General features: G+C 39.7%; 1 protein-coding gene and 1 pseudogene across 7 annotated transcripts in view; both read right to left on the bottom strand.

Annotated features, from left to right (window-relative positions):
* The window catches only part of TPD52L1 (TPD52 like 1), a 92,427-nt gene that overhangs the window by 7,794 nt on the left and 63,815 nt on the right, over positions 1-20,818 (bottom strand). For 4 of the 7 annotated variants that reach the window (XM_044924450.2, XM_006049324.3, XM_044924447.1 and 1 more), the window contains 4 exons: positions 15,951-16,099; positions 6,452-6,553; positions 3,095-3,109; positions 1,405-1,443 (listed from right to left, as the gene is read on the bottom strand). In XM_044924450.2, coding sequence (XP_044780385.1) covers positions 1,405-1,443; positions 3,095-3,109; positions 6,452-6,553; positions 15,951-16,099 — 305 coding nt within the window. The remainder of the gene's footprint in view (positions 1-1,404; positions 1,444-3,094; positions 3,110-6,451; positions 6,554-15,950; positions 16,100-20,818) is intronic. The other 3 variants (XM_044924449.1, XM_044924451.1, XM_044924448.1) reach the window with 2 other exon arrangements.
* Positions 20,261-20,780, bottom strand: LOC123327889 (annotated as a pseudogene).

Below are 20,818 nucleotides of genomic sequence, written 5' to 3'. Positions count from 1 at the left end.
AATGGTTCATAGTGGATGTTAGTTGAGTAAAATCTCTCTTTTTTTTTTTTTAAGTTAATTTCAGGCAAGCTCATAAGGAATGCATTTGACCCATAAGTTATTTGATTATTTCTGGCTCCCAGAGAAAAGCCATACGAATTTTTTTCAGCCTTCTTTGGACACTCAGACAAAATTTAACAAGTAAGGAAGCTCAGGGCTGCAGGGTGCACTGGTCAATGTTCTTATGCTAGGGGAACAAGTCATTCAAATATAAACTAAGCCACCTATGCTGTCTATTTTCCCCCACATTAGGAAAATCAAATGCTCTGGTCCAACTTGCAAAGTCACAACATAGGCCCAGTGTAGAAGAGATATCAGCAGGTATAATAAAACAGACATTCCTCTAATCTGATTACACTAGAGTGCATGCTGGAGAACAGGGAGAAACTGCAAATAACCCTAGAAAGAATTTGGCTTCAAAGTGCTTGAACTATTTAGAGTAACTGAGCTCCCTCTAGAATATATTCACACCACAGTATATAATATAAAGCAGGAAAGAAGACACAGTTCTGAATGATGTAAGAGAGGGCTCCAGGGGCCAGATATCCTTCCACTGAGCCCCTCCCCAGGGCAGCCCAAGGGTTCCTGGAAGCACCGTGGGAGGAGCCCAAAGTCTGGTTCTAGCCCTTTATTTTTAAGCATGATGAAACCGCTATCACCGAAATGATCTTCCCAAAGCTGCCAAGTTTACCCCTAGCAGAACTGGGCTACAAACTGCATCTTCTGACTCCCAGTCTAACATATTGATTTTATCTGATCATATCACTACGTCACACCAACTGGAAGCCAGAGGAACACCTTTCTCCGGAGTTTTCAGCTGACCAATAAGCTTAATGGCATTTTTATTGTTCAACAGACTCTTCACCTTAATATATCCTTTAACAAACCTTAATGTTATCCTTTCTAGAACTGTAGCCCTCTTTGTCTCCTATTTTTTCATTTACTGCTGTGGCAATAAAATGATTTCCCCCTTTACAGGTGTGCTTGGAATGTTCCAGGCCCTGTACTGAGTGCTTTATGCAGACCATACATCTCACAACAGCCATTTGAAGTAGATAGATTCTCATTTCTCCTAGTATATGGGCAAGAGAATGGAGATTGAAGTAGATTTGGTAAGTTGTCTCAGGTCATACAAATCAGGAACTGCTGGATTTAAACTAGTGTGTCCAATCAATAGCTTGAGCCCTTCACAACTACAATTCTTCTATAGCATTGTCAGCCTTTTTTTCCTGAGGGCCATCAGAAAAGAGAATATAATAGGTCATGGCACTTCCCCTCATATAAAAAAGGAAAAAATCCACAATAAAAGTAACACTTCATACACATTCTGCATTGAGATTATGTAAACTAATTTACACACATTACCTCATTGCAGGCATACTTATGGAATGGCGAATGGAGTAGCTTCAGGGCAAAAGCAGATTAAAGGGGAAACAAAAAAAAGAAAAAAGAAGATAGTACAATATAAGTATATGAGAAACTCCTCATTCACAGTTTTAAAACAGCAATGTCAACTATCTGAAGTATTCCCTGCCCTCCCCACCAAGATGATATTTGTTATTGTTGGGTAGGATGGGCCACAATCATTTCCAAAGGAATAAAGGAAGAGCAGATGGTCCATGGCTGCATATTATTTTATTGGGTTGGCCAAAATGTTCATTTGGGTTTTCTGCAAGATCGTATGGAAAATGCCAAACAAATTTTTGGTCAACCCTATACTTTATCTGTAAGCCAGGAAATCTGAGGAGAGTGTCTGGTTCCCCCCAGGTCAGGCCAGCAGTCCATGTACATGACTCTGGGGACATGACTCCTGGTCCAGCTCCCTCCTCCTGTTTCAGGAAGACAGTCAGGGACAAGGGGCAGTGCCCAGCAGGTAGAGCCAGGCAGCTAACAGCTCATCATCCCTTTGAAGCTCATTAGAGGACTACACAGAGTTAACATGAGTCAATCAAGGAAACACGCCAACTAAACACATTTCACACAGTCCAACGTGGGAGCTAGGGTTTCCGCCTCCATCCTAGGACAACCGGTACAAGGATCAACTTTTCTGAGGCTTCTAAGAGCATCAGCTGTCTTACCTTATTAATCCTACAGCAATTGATTCATTGTCCCTCTGACTGACTGTTATTTCTATGTGAGTTCCGCTTAGAAATCAGGGTGTGTGGAGGGGGGAAGCAAAATGGGGTTCATTTTCCTAAGCGAGCATTCCCTCATCCACTTTCCAGCACAGTTCCTGCCTGCTCCTCTCCCAAGAAGCTTAACAGGTAAGGGATCAAACCCACCCTCACCTTCCCCAACAATATCCACTGAGGTTAGGGTTAGTAACTTTACTAGAACTCAGAAAGAAAAGGACAAAGAAATGCAGCAGATATTTACACACACTCCATTTAGAAATCATAGGCAAAATACTTCATAAATTACATTTAAAAAAGAGAATTACTAAAAGAAATTCATCAACATTATCAAGTATTCATCTCTTAAATACAGGTAGTTTTCTTAGGAAAGAATTTTTTTTTTAATTTATGTAATAAGATTCCACCCCAAAGGAGGCTTAATTCAGAGACCTGGGACTGACAATTGCACACGTGTTAACACTTGGGCTTTTCCACTTCAACTTCAGAGGGTACAGAAAGCTGAAGGTGAACCATCTGCCTAAATAACAGTTATAAGAAGTTCAGAAAAACATGACAATCTAGAGGAAATTGTTCTGTTTCTCGACTTTACTTTCTGCCGGTTTCAAATACATCTGCAGTGCACAATTTCCACTTTCTGTTTCTTCTAAGGACCTCTGCCATGTACAGGGACATGATGCAGAAAGAGATCCCTGAGGATGACTCAGCAAGCGAAAGTGATGCATTAATAAATGATTCAGAAATGAGATAAACAAGTGCTGAAATAGATGCAAACACATTAGGTGCCCTATACTCTGTAACTCCCTGGTCGTGAACAGTCTCAGGAAAAGAGCTTTGGGGCCCAGGCACGCCCACCATGGTGCTCTGGGGAGGAAGGGAGCTTCGAGGGAGGGAGCCAGTTGTATCCCAGGGACAACGCTTACCCGATGGAATGAGACCTGCAGCCATAGCAGCACAGGAGAGAAAAGGAGGAGCAAGGTTAGCACATCAGGATGCAGAGAAAGGACCACACTGCCCGATGTCCCCTTTCAAGAGCCCCAGAGAAAAGATAAGGGACCTCATTCCTTACTCTTTTTGAGTGCACTGACTTTTTAATGTCTTCACGATTGCTTTACCAACTGTTATATGCTGTGCTTCTCACCGTTTTTCTCATGGCTATAGCTGGATTCTCTGTTAAAGTTACAAGCCTTGTCCAAAGATTTCCTCTCCACTAGATTACACGGTGTCTGCACGAATTCACCCAGAAATGCCAAGAAGATGGCAACATTACTATTATAAAAATGATTCCAATAGCTTGCATTTCTCCACAGAGTCCTTTCATAAATGTGACTTCGTGTTAACTTCAGAGAAAACCATCTGGTTAGGTAGCTATTAGCCATGTTATCTAGCAGACGGAGAAGGAGGCAGAATTCCGCGACTGGGCTGAGGGGCCTTCACTTAGGGGTCATCAGGATAAAAGGAGGACCTTAGCTCAGGAAATATTATTTATTTTTATAAAACGTCTAAATTAAATCTTAACATAGTATTTTTCACTCAGTTATTAAAAAGTCCAAATTCTAAGTTTTGGAAACCTGTGAGCATTAACTTGTAATGATTTTAAACAAAAATTGAGAGGTCCTGTTTTTCTCCTAAGGTATCTAAATTTTTCTGGCAATTTTTGAACAAATTCAGAAGTGTGTTCCAGAATTCACAAAGGGATATTATGATGTAACCAACAAAATATAAAATAATATGATATTAATACTTTCAAACTGCAAAGGGGTTCAAAGTAAAATGCCTGAGATAAAATTTTTAAATTTCCCCACTATCATTTTATAGTGGGGAAATTTATCATTTATCATTTATTGATATTTATCATTTTATTATTTCATCATAAAATTTATCATTTTATTGACAAGTTAATTTGAACCCCAAATTGAAAACCCACTAATTGTTCTCATTTAAGAATCATTATTGTATTAAACTTAAGTAATTTTCAAATATGATTTTTACATATATTACTTGTTCTAGTATAATCAAAAGTAATAATCCTTTGTAAAACTTGTTTCCACGGGGACTTATCCTCATTTATATATAGATGTTAGATATTTAGCTTGAGAAAAATATAGATTGGAAAATATAGGTCTACAAAATATTACAGGATCATATTTGAATCTCTAGTAATAAAGACTACATTTCCCAATAGTTTATAATGGAAGTGTTGTGTCCTCTGCACAGAGCAGTAATTAACGAAAAGTTTGAAACTCCTTGGAAACAGATTATCCATTATGCTAAAACAAAGCCACATTGAAACAGGAGGAAAGGCAGTCAACACACCTTGATATTATGCCCAGTTCATGCAGGAACATGAGTGTGTCAACATGCTATATGTGTGAAACACAGTCTTCATTCTTTACAACTCATGAAATACAGCACACTCCTGTTCAGGGACTCTGCCTAATTTCTGTCCTGGAGGGCCACCTTGTAACTGAGATAGTTCCTTAGTAAAGGTAAAAACTAGCATTTATTCATTGTTTAATACATGGCACGCTGTCTTCTGCTACTTGCATAATGACCTGATGATGCTGTTACTCTTATCTACATTTATAACTGAGAACACCCAGGTACAGGTAAGCTAAGTTACACTTGGTTTCTCAACACCTAACCAGTTGAAGTCAGATCACCTGGGAGCTTATTTCAAACAGATTCCTAGATGCCATCCAAGACTTACTGAGGTGCAATCTCACGAGAGAGAGGTGGAATCTAGGAATATGCATTTAACAAGCTTCAGAGGTGTCTGTAAAGTCTCCTACAGGTGGAGAAACACTGTTCCTGTTGGCAGTATTATGCCACTGTGATAATTGTTTCACCTAAGTATGTGGAAAACAAATTTCATAAACATGACAAAATATATTTTCTTGGATATAACTGGTGATAAGGTCTTTCCTGTTTTAAGGAATTATGTAATTTGTTTAGATAAATGCTTTCCTGCCATTGAAATGACTGCAAATTTTATTCTAATAAAGCTAGGGTTAATTAATAATCCAAAATGCTTACCAGTTCATCACACGCTGCCTCTGAAGAATTTTAATTGCTTTTCGTTATTGCTTTATTAGCAAAAATGAAGATAAAGCAATGTACTCAGATTCATGCATATGTACTTACTTAATTCTAGCCTCATGAATGCCAAGTTCTTAAGATGATGCATGAATGCTGGGCACAATCCAGTAATTTTTGAAGTCAAAAAATAACTTAAACACAATGATATAAATATTTGCCTCTAGGCATCAAAGCTGCAGAGTAATACAGAAAGCAATAATTTAAGAATCCAGTAAAATAATATGCACATAGTTTTTAAAAAGAAGAAATATAAAATGTACTTGAGAAGTTTTTAAAAATTGAACTTGATTTTTAGAGACAAAAATGACATTGATTTATAAAGAAAAATCTCCTAAGCATATCAGCCAAATTCAAAATAAACTATGATAGGTATTTAAATAAACAAAAAAATATGAGAGCAGCAACTGTATGTAAGATAACTTTCTAGAATATAATATAAAAAATAAAAATGGTCAATACTACATTGTTCTCAGTTGAAAATCTTGATATTCACCCTAATTTCATATAACAAATACTGAAAATAACCAAAATGTGCAAAGGAACTGGTTTAAAAATTTTGGTAATTTTTAAATTTTTAAAATTTGGTAAATTTTAAATTTAACAGCTGTGCACTGGAAGAGATTACATCCACCAAAAATGAAGATGTAATAAACACTTATTAACATATTCACAATATATTGCCAAAGTAAAGAAAGAATATTACCAGGTGCATATATCCGTGGTACCTTTTTAGAATAAAAGAATAAATATCTATATATTTAGCATAGAAAAAAATATATATACTAGCTGTATGTGTACAAAAATGTAGCCAAGAATAGTTTATCAGAGCATATTCACTGAAAGCATATTTTAACTTAGTTTGAGTTACAGTGATTCAAATTCAGTGTGTGCTGCATTCTTTTGGAATCTCTCCTTATTACTGGTGATTAAAGGTACCCTCTGTCTTCTATTTTTACTGAATAGTAGAAAGGGCATCTCTGGGATCAGGTCCACTAAGCTGACCTTTAGGTAAAGGTCCCAATATAAAAATGTATCTCAGTCACCAATACGATCAGCCACATAAAATTTTAATCCAATTAAAGAAAAGAATGCCTTAGGAGGACTAGTCAATGGATAATGCCCCTCCTTGTCTCTGAAAGCCAAAGGCCTAGCCTCTTCCACATGGTTCTTTCCCACAGTACCTCATGTCTCCAAACTTCTTGCTGATGGCCGTCCCAACGTTACTGAAAGCTGCAGTTGCCTTCTGCCCGGCATGACTCAGGGTTTCATGTGTTTTCTTGTAGCTAGAAATAAAACAGAAAAATAAGAACAGCTTATTATCAAGACCGCCCATAATACATCCATCGTCCTTCTCTCTCCTGTGTGCTTAGTCGCTCAGTCATGGCCAACTCTTTGGGACCCCATGGGCTGTAGCCTGCCAGGCTCCTATGTCCATGGGGATTCTCCAGCAAGAATACTGGAGTGGGTTGCCATGCCCTCCTCCAGGGGATCTTCCCAACCTAGGGATGAACCCAGGTCTCCCACATTGCAGGCAGATTCTTGACCGCCCGGCATGACTCAGGGTTTCATGTGTTTTCTTGTAGCTAGAAATAAAACAGAAAAATAAGAACAGCTTATTATCAAGACCGCCCATAATACATCCATCGTCCTTCTCTCTCCTGTGTGCTTAGTCGCTCAGTCATGGCCAACTCTTTGGGACCCCATGGGCTGTAGCCTGCCAGGCTCCTATGTCCATGGGGATTCTCCAGCAAGAATACTGGAGTGGGTTGCCATGCCCTCCTCCAGGGGATCTTCCCAACCTAGGGATGAACCCAGGTCTCCCACATTGCAGGCAGATTCTTGACCATCTGAGCCACCAGGGAACTTTTGAAAGTTCCCTTTCCAAAACAGATTTAGGAAGATGATCCACAGAAGCAATTGCTTCTGTTCTTTGGGGAGGATGGATTGGTGGCTGCTCATTAGCAGGAAAGTCAGACCATGCAATCTGAATTCAGTAAAAATACACATTTGTAAGCCTAGATCTGAATGTGCAGATCTTTAATCACAAATAATGGAACTGCTTCGATAGTAGAAAATTATTCTTAAAGAGATGTATTAACTCTATGAAAGGACAATGAAAGCTCTAGCCATCAAAGCTAACACAGATTAGAGAATGCATATTTCAAAGAGAAATGTAAGCTTTTCCTATTTATGTGGGTAAAAGGAACCATAAAAAGGCAAAATTGAACTAGTACTTATTTTGTAATATGGAGAGAGGTTGGAGTAAGAAGGGTGCATAATCTTAAGCTAATACAGTGACTTTTTTCAAGACAGTTTTAGGAATACAGTACTGCAATGATCTGTTCCTAAACCTATGTCCCCACAAGGCTGACTCCCCGAGGACAAGGAAGCCATTCATTTCTGTGTCCCTAGGATCTGGCAGCAGGAAAAAGGGGAAACTGAACAAATACTAGATGAAGGAATCAGTGATGGAAGGGGAAGCTCCTCTGTTGGTCTGAACTGGGAGTCCAGGCAGTAAGAACAGAGCGGTGTGATGGATTGTAGGGAGAGAATGGACAGACTTGACAAAAGGTTGCTAGTGACAAATGGAACAAGACAAAAAGATTGGCTTCAGGTTTTGATCATGGTGGCAGGAAAGGCAGCGGTGTGTCCGCTGGCCTGGGAAATTTCTAAGCGTTAATAAACCAGAAAACAAAAGCACCTAACCTGAGGGAATATGTAAGCCAAGTCACTATACTGCACTGCTTAGACTTCACAGAGCTGTTCCCAGGTAAGTTCCCCAAAGCTCCCTGCTTAGCCTAGAATACTTTCATGCATATGGCATCTCCAAGAAGACTATGTCCTATGAAATCCATTATGTGGGAACTTCCCTTATCCTTCCTCCCCTTCCACCTCCCACAAGTCATCCAGCCCTAAATATACTATCAGACTCTAAGCAAATGCTTTAAAACACCCTTGTTGGTTTTCCTTGGGACTGAAATCACTTTAGTAATATGGTATTCTATTATTCTTTTTTGTTAGCAGGAAGAAACAAGTCTATAATATCAGCACCATATGTTATTTATTTACACAATGCCTGTGTTCTTAGGAAGTGTAAAAATCATGTATTATCTAGATGATAAAGTCAAACCAAACATTCATTACTAAACAGACATTTCCTAGGGAATAGGGAAAGACACATATTACACATTACAGCCTAAGTGAAGGGCCCCTCTGGAGTTATGCACTGCACAGAGTCTATACCTTATGCTGCATCCTAATTGGGCTTGATCTTAAAACTGAGTAAGTAATATACACCCCCATCCAGATGCTAGGAGCCTGCATCTTGAAAAAGAGCCCTTCTGTCAGGCCACTGATAACCCCCAAGGAAGTCAGCATAGTTGCATTTTACTCCCTTCACTGTGCCATGAAACTCTATACATAGTTTGTGCTGTGCTCAGTCGCGTCCAACTCTCTGGCGACCCCAAGGACTGCACCCTGCCAGGTTCCTCTGTCCATAGGTTTCTCCAGGCAAGAATACTGGAGTGGGTTGCCATTTCCTTCTCCAGGGGATCTTCCTGACGCAGGGATCGAACCCACATCTCTTGTGTCTCCTGCACTGGCAGGTGGATTGGATTCTTTACCACTACGCCACCTGGGAAGCCTCCATAGTTTATACTGCTGCTGCTGCTGCTAAGTCGCTTCAGTCGTGTCCGACTCTGTGCGACCCCAGGGACGGCAGCCCAACAGGCTCCCCTGTCCCTGGGATTCTCCGGGCAAGAACACTGGAGTGGGTTGCCATTTCCTTCTCCAATGCATGAAAGTGAAAAGTGAGAGTGAAGTTGCTCAGTCGTGTTCGACTCCTAGCGACCCCATGGACTACAGCCTACCAGGCTCCTCTGTCCATGGGGTTTTCCAGGCAAGAGTACTGGAGTGGGGTGCCATTGCCTTCTCCAATAGTTTATACTACTAACACTTAAAACTGTTTTTCAACTCTACTGCATAAAAATATGTTCAATAATATTCAAATGATGAAAAACAACTTAAATGCTAACCTTCTGATTGACCTGACAACCTTCTAATTTAAAAGGAAGCAGTATTTAACATTTTAGATTACTAGCATCTCTTATTTTAAGCTAAATGTGAATTACACCATTGCTGAGTTCCATAATTGACAGAGCAGGAGACTAATATATTTTCCTTAAAGAAAAGTCAAAATGTTAAGATATCCTCAGGTTGCTGTCAGCTGTGCGCTGGGAGGCAGAAAACTCGAGAGTATTTGCTCTAAGACGTCTGTGTTGTGTGGCTCTCCTCAGGGTTCCCATAATCCCCTCTGCATAGCTCTTCCCAAACATTGTTCCTTTGTGCTGCAATTAGGGTTTTTGAATCCCTCTCTGTGACTTATCTGAACTTCCTGAGGGTGGGGACCACATCTTGTTCATCATCACTGTATCCCCAGCGGCTGAAATCAACCAGAGCAAGAGCCCCATGAGGCCAAAGGGAGGAAACAGAGGCCACTTGGATTCCCTGACTTCAGGTACAAGGTGCAAAGTCAGGACTTGGCAGCGTGAACTTTCCCCTTCTAGAGAAGAGCCATGGTGACCTTAAAATGAGTGAGGGAAATTTGTCCTTGCGTGCTCTAAAGCAACTCCAGCAAACACCCGCTTTGGGGGAATATGGGCTTCCTTGGTGGTTCAGAAGATAAAGAATCTGCCTGCAATGCAGGAGACGCAAGAGATGCAGTTTTCATCCCTGGGTCGGGAAGATCCTCTGAAGAAGGAAATGGCAATCCACACTAGTATTCTTGCCTAGAAAATTCCATAGACTGAGATGCCTGGCGGGCTACAGTCCATGGGGTCACAAAGAATAGGACAAGTCTAAGAAACTAAGCATGCATGCACATGTATATATTGAGGAGAACGTTAAGTTCTACTCTCTTAGCAAATTTCATTTATACAATAGTGTTTTCAACTATGGTCATTATATTATACATTAGCTCCTCAAACCTTATTCAACTTATAAGTAATAGTTTGTACTCTTAGCAACCTCTCCCTATTTCACCCATACCCACCACCTCCAGAAACCACTCTTGCATTTTCTGTTTCCAAGAGTCTGACTTTTTTTTTAGATTCCACATATAAGTGACACTATGCAGATTCTATCCCTCTCTGACTCCACTCAGCATAGTGCCCTCAAGGTCCACCCATATTATTGCAAACAACAGGATTTCCTTTTCTCATGGTTGAATAATACTCCATTGTATCTGTGTGTGTGTGTGTATCTTTACATTTTAAGGACTGGGTAACCTTTAACCATTAGAACAGGTGAGCTCTTTGGCCAGCATACTGACAGAGGGCTCTTCCTCTCTTCATGTCCTAGTGATTTGAAAATCAGTGTTAATAATCAAAAGGAGAAAGCATGTCATCCTCTAACGTGTTCTGACCTAAAGCATTTTTCTACATGCAGGTAGAAAAAAAAATTGTAATTCAACAGTCTTTTTACAAGAAGATATTTTATAGCCCAAATCTATTTTCTATTATGGAATTTAAAAGAGAGCATTACTTTAACAACTGCATATGCAGCACTTCACCAAAGACACAAAAACTATTTAGACTTCTTCTCTTCCAAAGGTTCCCCAAACACAACACCAAATCACAGATTTACCACTTGAATCTAGAAAAGTAGAACCTATGTTCTACCTTGTATGATGAGGCCAGTAAGAAGAATGAACAACCATGAGAGAGATGGGCTTTTAAAATTAGGTCTTTAATCTTCACTGGCACTTCTGAACCTAATGTGCCACAACAGTTCCTCATAAATAAGATATAATAATCTTTACTGACCACAATAGGCTGGAAGTCTTAGAAGCACAAAATCAAAGAGTAAATAAATCGTATACCAAGCTTCAATTTTCAAGCACTATGCATTTTTTTAAAAAGCTGAATGTTAGAGTTTTACTCCTCTGTATATAGGGTGAATTTATTAAGCTTCCAAAAAGATGAAATAGTTGAAATTCCATTCCATGACCTTCTCCCCTTTGTAGACTACCATTTGGTCTAATACAACTCAGAGGGGTTTACTGTTGGGGCAATTTCACGGGTTAGCAAAGGCCACTCACTCACTAAAATGAAGCACATCAGTTTGAATAGTCCACCATGACATCAGGTTTTCAAATTACTTTTCCTTCTATCTCCAGAAGAGATTCAATTTCTCCTCCAATGGTCTCCCCACCTCTTCACCCCAAGGCCACCCACCTCCCCTGTGCCTCCTTAAAGCCTAGAAACATTACAGAGCTTCAGAGAAGAAAAAAGAAGAGGGTAGGGGGACTTTTTGTGTGTGTTCTTAGAGTCTCTGAAATCAAGGCACCCAAAAAGCTAGACAAAAACAACAGCAACAACAAGCCCTGGGACACAGATGATCTCTTGACCTAATACTATATGGTTATCTTTCTAAAAGGGAGATAATTTTAATCTGCTGTGTAGTTATTCCTAGTCATCTGGTTTCATTCCAATATGAATCCTACCACAAACTAAAATATGCAAAATCTTTCATTAACATATCAGAGGTTTTCATTTCATTATAAATCAAACTAAATAGGTCATGACTGTTTAATCAGCATGCAAAGTATTGCCTCTGGAATACCTGTAGTGCCTTGACAGCTAAAATTCTTTTTAGTGCTTTGAAATCTAATTCTATCCAAGCTAACCCTACCCCAGTTCCTCACTCCCTCACATCAAAATTTTCACCACATGATGCATAGATATTGTTCTAAAATCGGTGTGATGTACACTAATAGCAGGAATTTAAATATTTAAGGGAGAAAAAAAAAGGAAAGATGGGTGAATGGAAAAAATAATGAATCTTACACACATACCCATCACTCACAGTTAATCCCAGTTAATATATTGGTTTCCTTTCAGTCTTTTTTCTACATATATATATTTTATAAGTGAGATGGGCTTTCACTGAATATTATGTTAGCTAGCATTTTTCCATGTAATTAATTTTTTTGGAAAAGTAGAATTTTAATGGATGCAAATTATTTAATAAACAATAATTTATTTCACCATTAAAAATATCCAGGGGAAAAACAGATTCTATGATCACACCCTACCCCTTGTCCCAACATAGGACTTTTCCCTTCCCTTCAGTTCAGTTCAGTTCAGTCACTCAGTCGTGTCCGACTCTTTGCGACCCCATGAATTGCAGCACCCCAGGCCTCCCTGTCCATCACCAATTCCCGGAGTTCACTCAAACTCATGTCCATCGAGTCGGTGATGCCATCCAGCCATCTCATCCTCTGTCGTCCCCTTTTCCTCCTGCCCCCAATCCCTCCCAGCATCAGTCTTTTCCAATGAGTCAGCTCTTCGCATGAGGTGGCCAAAGTACTGGAGTTTCAGCTTTAGCATCATTCCTTCCCTTAGCAGTTAAGAAAAAAGGGTGGGAGAGAATGATCTCCTGAAATTATGTTGCTGATAGACTGAGGCCTCCCTCTTAAAAAAGAGATTTATTCTTTACAAAGGAAAGTTCGCATCATTCTTCAAGGTTAGTGAGACCATAATCATCTGTATTTATTAACTAATCTCTTAGGAAATCTATTCTAGTCCTGTAGCTTTCACTGCATCAGTATGTAGATAACTCTCATGTCCATCTCTAGCCCTGATTTTTCCTCTGAGTCGCCCCCTTGGAGCAACTTGTTGGTCTGTTGGGCATCTCAGACTAAGCACAGCTCAAACAGAATTTTTTTCAACATTTTATTTTGCCTTGGCTGCTAAGACGTGTCCGACTCTTTGTGACCCTATGGACTGTAGCCCAGCAGGCACCTCCGTCCATGGGATTTCCTAGGCAAGAATACTGGAGTGGGTTGCCATTCCGTTCTCCAGGGGATCTTCCTGACCCAGGGACTGAACCCAGGTCTCCTGCGTTGCACGTGGTTTCCGGCATTTCCGGCAGATTCTTTACTGACTGAGCCACCAGGGAAGCCCTTCTATTGGAGAATAGCCGATTAACAATGTTGTGATAGTTTCAGATGAACAGTGAAGGGATTTAGCTGTATACATGTATCCATCCTGCCCCAAACTCCCCTCCCATCCAGGCTGCCACAAAACAGTGAGCAGAATTCCATATGCTATACAGCAGATCCTTGTTGGTTATCCATTTAAAATATAGCAGTGGACCTGTCCATCCCAAACTCCCTAGCCGTCCCTGCCCCCCATTCTTCCCCCCTTCCCTGGCAACCATGGTTCCTTCTCTAAGTCTGTGAAGCCAAAACAGAATTCTTGGATCTCCCCACCAGACCTGCTTCCTACAACAGCAAACAGGTGTACAAAGTGCCAGATGCTGTTCTGCACTCACTGAATCCTCACTACCTATGATAGGTACTAATATGATCTCATTTCATGGAAGCCCCTCTATGCTTGGGAGAGAAGAATCAGCAAAGAGAAAAACTGTTTCCCACTCAGATACTAGGAATGTAATATCTTTAAGTTCCAAAGGGTAATAGTAGGGAAGAAAATGCATAACACAAGGTCAAAAACTTCTTGATGGTGGAATCTGGGGTCAAAGATAGGAAGCCTCTATGGTTTCTCCATCAGGCCCCACCCCTCAACACACAAAAGGAAGAAAAATCACATTATGATTTGGGCACCTTCTTCCCTTTGGTACAAGACCACCTGGCAAGCAAAATATTTTAAATCATTAGAAAAGTACCACACGAGTTCATTATTTTGTGTAATTTTAAAAAGTAACCCCATAAAAGCAAGACTGTAGAATATTCAAAGTTCTGCTGCTGCTGCTGCTGCTAAGTCGCTTCATTCGTGTCCGACTCTATGCGACCCCATAGACGGCAGCCCACCAGGCTACCCCGTCCCTGGGATTCTCCAGGCAAGGACACTGGAGTGGGTTGCCATTTCCTTCTCCAATGGATGAAAGGGAAAAGTGAAAGTGAAGTTGCTCAGTTGTGTCCAACTCTTCACGACCCCATGGTCTGCAGCCTACCAGGCTCCTCCGTCCATGGGATTTTCCAGGCAAGAGTACTGGAGTGGGGTGCCATTGCCTTCTCCACAAAGTTATTCTATACCTTGCCTAATATCAGACAAGAAGATAATAGCAAAGCTGAAAACATTTCTGCTGGTCTAAGAAAGAAAAACTTGCTTCTCCAGTGTTTCTCCTGTACGCTCACACTTACCAGCACACTCAGGACACTGCTGATACCAGATGTGTTTGTGTGGAGGGGTTTCTCACATCAAGAGCTTCTTTAACACCGGCTGAGTCTCCTACAATTTAATTCTGACACTACCTGGAGATCATATCAGATCCCACAGGTTAAAGGCTCAGTCCCACAAGAGTGCTCCCTACTCACCCCACTTCAGATGCAAATCATGAGTCCAGATTATCACCAGTGCTCCTGACCAAAGTGTTAGTCACTCAGTCATGTCTGACTCTTTGCGACCCCATGGACTGTAGCCCACAAGGCTCCTCTGTTCATGGAATTCTCCAGGCAAGAACACTGGACTGGGTTGCCATGCCCTTCTCCAGGGGATCTTCCTGACCAAGGAATTGAATTGCAGGTACTGTCAGCCACCAGGGAAGTCCAAGGGGCTATAAATCAGAGGTTCCTACAACCTCCTCCCCAAGTTCAATTAATTTGCAAGAGTGGCTCACAGAACTTAAGAAAACAGATTACTTGCTAGGTTATACCGATTTATTGTAAAAATTATATGATAAAAGATACAGATGAACAGCCCAATGAAAGAGGCATGTGGGGATGGGAACCCATCCCCATGTTCCCATGGAAATACATGCTTTCCATGCTTTCTCCTGGGACCCACCTGCCTGGCACGTCCATGGGTTCAGCAACCCCAAAGCTTTCCAAATGCCATATTTCTGAGATTTTTATGGAGTTTCATCATATCTCTCCATAGAGAATGGGGGCATGGGACTGACAGCTTCTAATCATGGCTTCGTCTTTCTGGTGACCGGCTCTCCTCCAGGAGTCTGCCAAGAGTCATCTTATTAGAACCAAGGATACAGCTGTCACCCTGGAAATCCCAAAGGATTTAGGAACTCTGTGTCAGGAATCAGGGTAAAAGTGCAAACATGAGAACAAAAGATGCTCCTAGTGCTCTTATCACTTAAGAAATTCTATGAATTTTGGGAGCTTTGTGCCAGGAACTGGAGGCAGAGGCCAATATACACATACATATTCTATAGAGTAACAGGGATAAAAAGCACATCCCCAAAATATGAAAGATACAGTTTTTTCTCTTTACATTAATGGTCAAAAAGTCTACAGTTTTTAAAACTGTCAATCATTTTTAATAGAAATTCAAAATATGTAGTGAGTGCCACATACTCAAAGGATTTAGAATTTTATGGGAAAACATAAGCCTAAAGTATATATTTAACAAATGTTAAAAAATATGTATATTGAAGAGAAAGAATTTAAAACTGTACAACTCCATAAAAGTAGTCTAAGTGAAAACAGAGTTTTGGTGAACAAAGTTTTATTTCATGAAGCTACTTTGTAGAGCCTGTATCATGCAACATATTAATGACCATTCATATTTCTATATATTTTACTTCTAGAGAAAATATTTTCCCTGGACACCAGTACAAAATAAGCCTTGAAGGAAAAAAAAAATATAGAAGAGGCAAGACAGCAGGCTGAGTGTTACTTTTTAAGAAAAAAAATATACTTACGCAGTAGTTGTCTGCACGTCATGCCAGCCTCTGCTAAAGTTCTGTTTTAATTCATTCATCAGGTTCATGCCAAGTTTTTGTTTTATCTCCACAAGATGCCTTTCTTTTGCTGATAAAACTTGTCGTAAGGTTGTAATTTCGTCTTCCAGCTACAAGCAGGAGGGAAAGTGATGGAGGAAAATGTCAGACCAGGTGAAACATTCAAGGGCAGAAGCTCTCAGTGATCCAAAGCACCCTGGGCACCCTCTTGTTTACGCAGCCCTATGTAAGGCCTTAGCAAACACATCCTGTAGAGAAGTCTAATATTTTCAAATGAAAGTAGATTTTTTAGTTTGAATGGCTCTAAATGTAAACGCTACTCCTTGTAAAAAATTCACTCATACAGCAAAATACAAAGACAATAAAAACCATGTGTAATCTACTAGGAAATAGACACTGTTTAGAGTTTCTGGTTTTCAATCGTCCAAATGTTTTTTTAAAATTATATGTAGGTATAATTTTTGAACAGGAAATTGATTGTGTAGTATATCTAATAACTTCTTTTCAAGTGCCATTAGTCAACGTTATTTTTTTGCCGTCCACACCTAAGCATACATTGTGGTTTTGCCAAGCTGGCATTTTACTCCTTACTTTTTTAAAAAAAATGAAGCATCTAAGTTTCATTTACATTCCAAGTGTCACTCTACTCCTGACCACAAACAGCATCACTAACCCTGTCAATCATCTTGCAAATGTGTTCCTTGTGTCACCAGAGACATAGCTGCTAGAAAAACATCTCAACAATGACATCTACTTTTGCAAAAATAGTGTTGTAAACCTTTGTATTCAGAAAAAATCACTTAAACAAAATAGGCAGAAATACTGAATCAACCATCTGAAATATTCTAGTAGAAAAGAATACTATCTTGGAGCTTTTAATATCAGCAAAATGTCCTAGTAGTCTAACATTATCCTTTTCTTTTTTTTACAGTTGTGAAACGTTTTTGTATGTTCATGGAAATTTTCCTGAAGTCTTTCTAAAATGAATTCCACCTTCCATGACATGTTATAGTTAGTAGCATCCTATGTTTTCTTTTTTCTTTGGCCATGCTAAGTGCCATATGGGATCTTAGTTCTCCTACTGCAGATCGAACACATACCCCTTGTGTTGGAATCACAGAGTCTGGACCACCAGAGAAGTCTCCACGCTATCGCTTCTTGACAAGCAAGAGTCTTCAGTATGCAGCTATATACTCATTACTCCAAAAGGAGTATACTCAGGGGTGGCCAAGGCAGACTGTGTTTTTAGTCTGTCCATTAAATGAGAACACACTATCATTTTAAAATCAGATCCTTCTATCCTTTTGCTCTCATGTTATATTCCGTATTTTCATCTTAGTCAACGAGCTCACCTGCATTTAGTTTGTTGCCTAAGATTTCTCAAGGTTGTATCTCTAGTTCTCTTACCATAGAAAATACTTGGGCTTCAGGTCAGATTTTTATTCAGCATAGAGATTTTTTTTCTTCTTTCTTTTGAATAAATAATATGTTTGAGTGACTGAAATGACTAGGAATCTGGTTTTATAGATATATTAGGTATTACTGCTTTTTCCAATGTGTAACAAGAGTAATGAGAAAATTTTTAACTTGCAGAGAAAAATTAAAGATGTAGAGAAGAAGAGAGAGGTTTAAACATCTTGCTATTCTCATCCTTTTATCTATGGAATCTCAGAAATTTATTCAACATTATGGGGGACAGTAGGATATTCATTAGTTTTGGGGAGTTGGGAGGAATGGGTAAAAGATTCATAAGATTTCTAATGAAATCCATGGTCCCAAAAAAGCGATAGACATGCTGAAGTGACCAATTCATCAAACATCATCCTAAAGAAATATTAAATCCCACATCTAATCATTTAAGAATTGAAGCATATGTTAAAAGGTATTTGTAGAGAAAAGACTTCTAATGATTAAAACATGAACTCAGTTACTCTATGCAGACTAATGTCAGGTACTATAAGGAAAGTCTCACTATTTCAATAAAATGTTAGACTCACACTTCTTAATGCTTTCATTTATATATCAGTGATGTTGGAGAAGACTCTTGAGAGTCCCTTGGACTGCAAGGAGATCCAACCAGTCCATTCTGAAGGAGATCAGCCCTGGGATTTCTTTGGAAGGAATGATGCTAAAGCAGAAACTCCAGTACTTTGGCCACCTCATGCGAAGAGTTGACTCAGTGGAAAAGACTCTGATGCTGGGAGGGATTGGGGGCAGGAGGAGAAGGGGACGACAGAGGATGAGATGGCTGGATGGCATCACCGACTCGATGGACATGAGTCTGAGTGAACTCCGGGAGTTGGTGATGGACAGGGAGGCCTGGCGTGCTGCGATTCATGGGGTCGCAAAGAGTCGGACACGACTGAGCGACTGATCTGATCTGATCTGATCTAAATATAATATATTCCAAAATAGTTATTAAGAAAATCCCAAAAGGTAAAATTAAAAGATAATTCTTAAATTACATTAACTTGCAAGACTGAAAATGGTCAATCTCATCTCTTTCTGCAGAGCACAGAGTCCTGACACAGCAGAAAGTCCTTTAATCACAAATACTTTAAATGATGATCCTGGTGAGATTCAATCCCTTATTGGACTAATGAGAATTTTTGGCCTAGTTACATCATTTCAGTTTATATAAAAGTCACTCAGAGAGCACATTTAAAATGAATATTCCAGAAGGAGGCCCCTTTTAAGGCCCTGAGATTCTGATGTCTCAAATTTGGTGAGGCCTGTCTATATATATTATTTAACAAGTACCCCCAGATACTCTGATGCAGGTAGTATAGAAATTCTACATTGTAAGCCATATCAAATTCATTTTGGAATGAGCTGGAGGGCAGGTAAATCATTAATTGAAGTATTTAAGATATCCTTTCCCCATTAATTTTAAATTAATCATGTCTTCGTTAGAATCTAACAGTCTGGTTCTTTGGTTTCTTGATTCCCCTAGGAGATCTCCTTGTAGGATAAATATTTATGTACAATATTAGATATTTAAACTTGGTTACTTATATATGAATGAATAGGAATTTAAGTGTTGGTGAGGATGGGGAGAAATTGAAACCCTTGTACATTGCTGGTGGAAATAAAAATGGTTCAGCCACTGTGGAAAATAGTCCAGCAGTTTCTCAAAAAGTTAAAGGTGGAATTATCATATGACCCAGCATTCCTATTTCCACTATATTCCCCAAAGAATTGAGAACAGGTACTCAAACAAATACATGTATATACATGTTCATAACAGAAGTATTCACAATAGCCAAAAGAGTAAAAGGGAATTCTATCTGCCTGACTGCTTTTGAGCTGAGGCGTTGTTTTGTCTTGTTGTTGTTTGGCTTTTTGTTTTTTCTTGCCTTCAGCTTCAAACTAAAACATCAGCTCTTCCCAGACCTTTAGACTGAGCTGCACCATTGACTCCCCTGGGTGTCCAGCTTGCTGACTGGACACAGAGTCACATTAGCTGATTCCTTAGAATAAATCTCTTTGTATATACATCCTATTGGTTCTACTTCTCTGGAGAACCCCGATTAACACAGAGGGGTGCTACAGTAAGACGCTATTGGTTATGAAGGCTTTAGTTGTTCACCAGTTCAGTCCAGAAAGAAATAAAGACTCGAAGGAAAAAACTGGGAGAGGAAGGAAGAGCCCAGGACACTTATTTGTCAGCCTGAGACAGGTGGCTTGAGGGCACTGTGTGCTTTCCTTGGGAAACCACACGCCAAGAAGGAACAGCCAAAAGAGGCTTGTGTACTTAGTAACGCTGTCTGGTAATTTTCCTACTCCTATTAATGCCTATTTTTCTTGAGTCATTTTATCGAGGCGACACTGGCAGTACTTGATTATTATATAATCATAAATTTACAGTTATCAGGCCAACACTTCATCCTTTTCAAAAACCAAGCCACATTATAGAATACTGAGCATCAAATGCAGCTTCACGAAATGAAAGTGGGAGCGGGATGTTAGTAGCACAGAACTAATGAGCAAGTTTATTTAAAAAGAGAGCTAGGAAAAAAAAAAAAAACCCACAGAATAGATGTGTAAAGAACTCAGAAAAGATGTTAGGAGCAGCTGGTAAGAGGACTAATGAGAACAAATACTTAAAACAAATAGAATTTCTTTATATATGGACAAGATTTATTTAAAAAAAAAAACCCATATTCTACTTCTGGAATTTACAAATACACATATTTGTTGGTGCTCTGAGTCAAGTTCATTAGAAATGTTAATTGCACACCTTCCATGTATACACAAACCACTGCATCAGGTCAGGAGTGATACTGGTGTTGCGTTGAAGGAACTTTTTTTTTTCTTTTTTTAGAGCTCAGCTTTTTATTGAATGTGTTACTAAAGAGGCTTAGTGAAAAAAGACCAGAGCCCACGTCATCATCAGACTCTTCAGATTCTACTGTCTTTGCTTCTACTTTCTTCTCCTCAGCTGGGGCAGCAGTGGTGGCCGGGGCAGGTCCGCCAGCCCCAGAGGAGGTTCCCGATGTTGACACCGGCCAAAGCCTTTGCAAACAAGCCTGGCCAGAAAGGCTCAACATTTACACCAGCTGCTTTTTTTTTTCTTTTTAATTAATTAATTTATTTTAATTGGAGGCTAATTACTTTACAATATTGTAGTGGGTTTTGCCATATACTGACGTGAATCAGTGAACACATGTACACCAGCTGCATTAATGAAGGCATTGATCTTATCCTCCAGACTGTCACCTCATTGTCGTGCAGAATGAGGGCCGAGTGGATGCAGGTGAGCTCCAAGACGGAGGCCAGGGTGCAGGCGAGTTAGCTAGGAGGGGGCTGCCAGGCACAGTGCTAGTTGC

The sequence above is a fragment of the Bubalus bubalis genome, chromosome 10 (assembly GCF_019923935.1).
Source record: "Bubalus bubalis isolate 160015118507 breed Murrah chromosome 10, NDDB_SH_1, whole genome shotgun sequence".
NCBI lineage: Eukaryota > Metazoa > Chordata > Mammalia > Artiodactyla > Bovidae > Bubalus > Bubalus bubalis.
The sequence above is the reverse complement of the archived record's forward strand: the minus strand, read 5'-3'. Positions and strand labels throughout refer to the sequence as shown.